This window comes from Meles meles, chromosome X, assembly GCF_922984935.1.
Source record: "Meles meles chromosome X, mMelMel3.1 paternal haplotype, whole genome shotgun sequence".
Taxonomy (NCBI): domain Eukaryota; kingdom Metazoa; phylum Chordata; class Mammalia; order Carnivora; family Mustelidae; genus Meles; species Meles meles.
The window spans coordinates 120,618,064-120,624,680 of NC_060087.1; the positions used below are offsets into that span (position 1 = coordinate 120,618,064).

Genomic DNA, 6,617 nt, shown 5'->3' on the forward strand with positions numbered 1-6,617 from the left:
TGGTTCCATATGCCTTTAGAGAATGTAGTTTCCTGATAAATTTTACGATTCATTGAGATCACTGCATTGGAATTTTTTCTCTTAATTTGACTAGAATTAGAGAAATCAAATTTAAGTTGGAGAGCATCAACTGGGAACCATTAATATAAAATAATATAATGGGAAACTGACTACTGTATGGATTTAGTTGTCATAGGGATGCCTAGACTTTGACTTGATAGATGCAAACTTTTGTCTAGGGACCAGGCCATTTGAAATACATTACTGAGATAAACCTAATTCTTGTTTAAGGTAATACCTAGTTAAAATAATCTATGAAGTATCACTGATGACGATAAAAGCCAGAACATTTCAACATGGCTGAATTTAACAAGTCAGCAGAATTTACAGGTGAATTGGAAAGTCGGTATGGGCAAAGTGGTAGAAATAGAAGTGCATGTAACTGGGTGTTTCTTTTTTTCCTTTTTCAAATTAAGAATAGTCCCCAAAATGGACAAGCTGAAATTTCTTTTAGAAGATTTTATATACAGTTTGGGTGGAATCAAATGGTTCAGGTAAATTCTTGGGTTCAGTGTTACGAAGTGCCTAGCAGTTTTCTTCTTTACAGACATACTTAACCACTGGCAAAAAGAAAAGAATGGAAAAGGAGGTAGGGAGAAAGAGCAGCCCAAGTTGCTGAACTTTGTAGAGAATATTAAAAAACTGGTGTTACATTTAAAAAGAACCTTTTGTTTGTTTAAGATCTTTTAAGTTCAAAATGCAGAGGAGGCTCTGCACACATTTGCAAATGCACACATTTGGATTTCAGAGCTGCTGCCACCTGAATGCTAATAAAGGGCTTCGAGACTGTGTGTAGTCTAAAGGGGTGTGTGAACCATGTTTGTGCTATGGAATAATTGATCACTGAACTTTACATAGAGTTACCTTTTAATGGTCTCGAGGTCAGTGCTCTGTGCTTGTTTAAGAATCCAGAAATAAATTGTGGTATGAACAGAGTATATATGTTCTTGGGAGCCATAACATCAAATAAGGGCTGAGCAGTACATTTCATTAACATGAACAATGAATGTTGAGGAGTTAAATATGAATCTAGTTGTGCTTGAGACATCGCACTTCCTCTTTCTTACATTACTATGTAAAGCCAGTGATACAATTAACCTGTTTTTGCAAATACCCAGAGTTGGCTCTTGGTCAGTTGGCAGTGGTATGATGAGGGCCATACAGAGAAGAACATGGGACTTAGGTAAGGGGGGCTTTGCCACTGGCTTCTTGTCTGCCCTGGGCGGGGTGACTCCCTCTCTTTGGATGAGTGGTGCTTAGTCCTGGCACCATAACCCTTGGACTATCAGGGTGTGACAGGTCAGCTCAGGGCCTAGGCTGTGGAGTCAGACCTGCCTTCAGTCTTGTCCCTGCCAGCTACCAACTATGTGATGGTGGGCATACCTCTTAACCATTTCAGACTTGAGTTTCTAATCTGTAAAATGGGGTCAAAATACCTGCACTGTTAGATTGCTATGAGATTACAAGAAATGCTTAGTACAGTGCCTGGCACATAGCAAGCGCTCAATAAATTATTGCTATCATCTATCATCATCATCATCATCATCATCATCATTATTGTTATTGTTATTATAAGCATTATAGAGCTAAATATGATAGTTTACTCCTGTCTTTGCAAAATGTTAATATTTTGGTATTTTATCTAATTCCTCTCAAAAATGGTATGGTTTTAAGAAGATGGTTTTAAGAAGAGAGAAGGAATAAAAATTGATTTTCAGTATTTTCTTGCTTGTGAAAGAGACCTGAAGCAGTACTTCCTTTGTCCCTGTGTTACTCTTTGACTTGCAGCTTCATTTATATCACTTATTTAGAATGTAGTTATCATTGCATGATATTTATTTGTACAGTGGTTACTTTTAATGACTTTTTTCACATGGTTGTATTCCTATTCTCTAAAAAAAATCATCCGTCCACTTGGGTCCACTTTTGAGATAATGAAGTCACACTGTGTTAATAGGAGCTAAAGATAAAACTATGCAGGACCTACTTTCCTTAAACCACCAAGTTATTAGCTTAGCTGCTTTTGAGAGAAAATTGGATAACCACGTAGTGTTACTTGGTGAGGACAATTCCTCCTAACTAGCATCTGAACATCTTGGTTATTTCATGTATTCTGATAGCATTCAGGAAGTTCGAAGTCATTCTTTTCAGAATGCTGAGTATTCATCATAATCCCAGTGCTGCTGTTGAGCAACAGATCTGTCACTGCCTTATTTCCGGGCCCCGTTACCACTTCACCTGGATGATCACGGTGGCCTCCTGACTCATATCCCAACCCTTTTACTGTCTTAACTGGGAGTCTTTGATGTCCTAGTGTATATAGCCTCAGTGGCTGCCCATTGTCTGTATATTCCACTACTTCACCTTTAAATCATGACCCAGTCCCAGGGTACTGGAACTGGGTTTGTCTGTCAGTGTTCTGTTTCATGCAATATATGTGATAGTCTGTGTCTTCCTCAGCCCTATCTGACTAAGCACTAAGGATCTTCAGCCTGCCACTCAACCCTGATCTCCTAAGTTTGTCACTTAAGCTCTGGTGGGTATGAACAGAAATTAGATTTCTTACCTGAAGCCAGAGTGCCTGAGATGAGAAAACAAAGCTGTAGTCTGCTTCCTTTTCTCCTCCATCATTACAAACAGAGTGGACTCCTGATTACTTGGCAGTGGTATGAGGAGTGCCCTAATGAGAAGCACATGGGAGATAGAGTGAGGGCTTTGCTACTTCTTGTCTGCCCTGTGCTGGAGACTCCTTCTCTTTGGGTTGAGTGGTGCTTCTTCCTGGAAGGGTAGTCCCAGTCTGTAAAAATGACTTTCTTCTTTAATTTTCTTTTTAAGCTTCCAGTCTACCAAATTAGTGTATCTGCCTGGAACCCTAGCCCCTCTTGCCTGGCGTCCTGGAGGCTACCCATTTAATTTTGGCTCTAAAGACAAATATCCTTGTTAGGTCCCTGAAACAAGTAAGTGGAGATCTAAACTCCATTCTTAGGTTCTTGCTAGTCTCATGTCCTGAGCATTATCACATACATAGTATGTTCATGAACCACCAGGTTACAAAGTACTCTGTCTATTCTTTTGCATGTGAATGCTAGCCTGGAATGTACTTAATATACTCACTATACCCTAGATCTGGCATAAAGAGTTGGGCTTGGAAAACTAGGGCCCTTGATTAAAATCTGGTCCAACTTTTTTTTTTAAATAAAATATTATTGCAATGCAACCATAAACACTTGTTTTATGGCTACACTATAATGACAGAGTTGAGTAGTTGCAATAGAAACCATATGGCCTTTAAAAACTTAACTATTTGTAGAACACATTTGCTGACTCCTATCTAAAGCCAAGTAGTTTCCAAACCTTGATATTGCTTATTCTTTGATAATTCATCGTTTCCCTCCTGTCAAACAGTATGGACCTAGAAAGCTAGTTCACAGAGACCATGAAAATAGGTTCCAACCCATTCAAACTACCTGCTTTTACTTGAATTTCCTGCTTCCTCTTTGTTGCCTTCTTAAAATGTCCTTTCTCTGTGTTTTGATTGTTAGGGAAAGAGATGTCATAGTCATAAAGACTATTAAGAGTAGCCTTCTGAGAGTTCTTTAAATGTCATATCAGGTCCTAATGTGAAAGTCTTTCAATATTGCCAGTATATGTCAACATGACCTTCTAGCATCTCTAAGATTAGGCCTTTCAATTCTTTAGTGTCTCTGACATCAGGTTTTCTGAGCACCATAGCTTCCAACATCTCCAATTGCCTGAGCTTCTAAATGTTACAACACCCATGTCTTCCATTCTCTGGCCTGAAGCATCTCCAATGTGGGTTTTCTAATCTCCTCAATATCAGGGAAATTAAAAGTCTAGGTCTTCTGCTTTCTTCAACAGTCTTCAAGATCCAGGTCTTGTCTTTCTGGGTCCAGAGTTCTAAGTTCTGATTTTTCTATGTTTCCAATCTTCCAGTGTCTCCTATATACAGGTCTTCTAGAGTCCATATGTTTCATTGTACCCAGGTCCAGCTCTTCTAATACCTTCCAGTGCTTACATCATTCAGTCATACAACCTTCAGTGTCTCCTAAATTATGGTTTTATAGTGTCTCATTATCACCATTTCCACCATCCGAGTCTTTCAATATCTCCAAGAACCTGGTCTTCTAATGTTTAAGTGTTCCAACATCCCCAATGTCTGAATGACTAGGTCTTTTAACATCCTGACATCTTAATCCAAATCTCCTGTCTAGGGCTGCTAACATCCTTGACTTCCAGCATCATGAAAATTACAGCTTCCAAATTCTATGTCTGAACATGAATGTGTCAATACCCATGTTTTCCAAATGTCTCCCAATATCCAGGACTTCCAATTTTAGGGTCTCTAAATGTCTACATCTTCTATTGTCTGTCTTCCAATGTTTAGGGCCTCCAAGGTACAGGAATTACAATGTGTCTAGTATTCAGGGCTTCCAATATCCATGAATTCCAACATTCAGGGTCTCCCAAATCTCCAGTATCCAGAATAACCAATGTCCACAAAATCCAAGGATTCCAATGTCTCCAACATCCTATGCTTCCAATGTTTCCAATATCCAGGGTTTCCAATGGTGCCAGTATCAAGGTCTTCCAACAACTCCAGGTCTTCCAGCAAGTCCAAGTCTTCCAACAAATTCCAAGTCTTCCAACAGCATCGAGGTCTTCCAGCTAATCCTAGTCTTCCAGAAAATTCACGTCTTCCAGATAATCCACGTCTTCCAGTAATTATAGGTCTTCCACCACATCTGTATCTTCCAGGAAAATCCACGTCTTCCAGAAAATCTGTGTCTTCCAATATTTTCAAGGTCTTCCAGACAATCCACGTCTTCCAGCAATTTCAAGGTCTTCCAGCCAATCCACGTCTTCCAGAAAAAAACTATGTCTTCCACCAAATCCAAGTCTTCCAATTGATCCAAGTCTTCCAGCTAACTTATGTCTTCCAGAAAAATCCAGGTCTTCCAGTCAATCGATGTCTTCCAGAAAGAAATCCAGGTCTTCCACTCCATCCACGTCTCCCAGGAAAATCTATGTCTTCCGTCAAATCCATGTCTTCCAGAAAAATCCAGGTCTTCCAGTCAATCGATGTCTTCCAGAAAGAAATCCAGGTCTTCCACTCCATCCACGTCTCCCAGGAAAATCTATGTCTTCCATCAAATCCATGTCTTCCAGAAAAATCCACGTCTTCCAGTCAATCGATGTCTTCCAGAAAGAAATCCAGGTCTTCCACTCCATCCACGTCTCCCAGGAAAATCCATGTCTTCCGTCAAATCCATGTCTTCCAGAAAAATCCACGTCTTCCAGTCAATCGATGTCTTCCAGAAAGAAATCCAGGTCTTCCACTCCGTCCACGTCTCCCAGGAAAATCTATGTCTTCCGTCAAATCCATGTCTTCCAGAAAAATCCACGTCTTCCAGTCAATCGATGTCTTCCAGAAAGAAATCCAGGTCTTCCACTCCGTCCACGTCTCCCAGGAAAATCTATGTCTTCCATCAAATCCGTATCTTCCAGAAAAATCCACGTCTTCCAGTCAATCGATGTCTTCCAGAAAGAAATCCAGGTCTTCCACTCCATCCATGTCTCCCAGGAAAATCCATGTCTTCCGTCAAATCCATATCTTCCAGAAAAATCCACGTCTTCCAGTCAATCCATGTCTTCCACCAAATCCAGTCTTCCAGTCAGTCCACGTCTTCCAGACAAAATTTATGTCTTCCACTAAATAAATCCAGGTCTTCCGATAAAGCCACGTCTTCCAGAAAATTTATGTCTTCCACTAAATCCAGGTCTTCCAACAATTATACGTCTTCCTAAAGATCCACGTCTTCCGGAAAATCCATGTCTTCCACTAACCTCCAGGTCTTCCAGCAAATCTACGTCTTCCACCAAAAAATCCAGGTCTTCCGGACAATTCGGGTCTTCCTGAAAATCCACGTCTTCCAGAAAAAAACATGTCTTCCAGGAAATCCATGTCTTCCAATGACCTCCAAGTCTTCCAGAAAATCCATGTCTTCCATCAAATCCATGGCTTCCAGAATCCACGTCTTCCAGCAAATCCTTGTCTTCCAACAAAGCTGTGTGTCTTCCATCAAATTCATGTCTTCCAGCCTACCTACGTCTTCCAGAAAATCCACGTCTTCCAACTAAGCCACGTCTTCCAGAAAATCCTTGTCTTCCTACATTTCCAGGGCTTCCAGTATCTCCAGGGCTTCCAGCATCTGCTCGCCTTCCAGCATCTCCACGTCTTCCGACAACTACCCAGTCTTCCAACAGCCGGCTCAATATCCACGTCTTCCAGTGTCTCCAGGGTACCGGTCTTCTAACATTCAGGTCTTCCAACGTCTACGATATCCAGGTATTCTAACATGTTCCATAGTCCTGGTCTTCTTGACCATTCCCCAGGTCCAGACCTTTTTAAAAGGAGTCTTCCCAAGTCCGAGCCTTTCCATGTTCAGATTTTTCCAAAGACAGGTCTTCCAACACAAATAATCCTGCTTCCAGTAGAATTAGCTTCAGAAAATTTAATAAGGCATTCCTTCTTATAG

At 40.7% G+C, this 6,617-nt stretch overlaps 1 protein-coding gene across 2 annotated transcripts; it reads left to right on the plus strand.

The window, feature by feature from the left end:
- The first annotated feature begins 801 nt into the window (after positions 1 to 801).
- On the plus strand, positions 802 to 6,088 carry LOC123935450. 2 transcript variants are annotated; one of them, XM_045996268.1, is made up of 2 exons: positions 802 to 4,229; positions 4,627 to 6,088. In XM_045996268.1, the coding sequence occupies exon 2, from the start codon at positions 4,647 to 4,649 to the stop codon at positions 5,796 to 5,798; it is 1,152 nt and encodes a 383-aa protein (XP_045852224.1). In that variant the 5' UTR covers positions 802 to 4,229; positions 4,627 to 4,646; the 3' UTR covers positions 5,799 to 6,088. The 2 variants fall into 2 exon arrangements, with proteins under 2 accessions (XP_045852224.1, XP_045852225.1); XM_045996269.1 differs by lacking the exon at positions 802 to 4,229 and having other exon boundaries at positions 4,238 to 5,031; positions 5,145 to 6,088.
- The last annotated feature ends 529 nt before the right edge of the window (positions 6,089 to 6,617 follow it).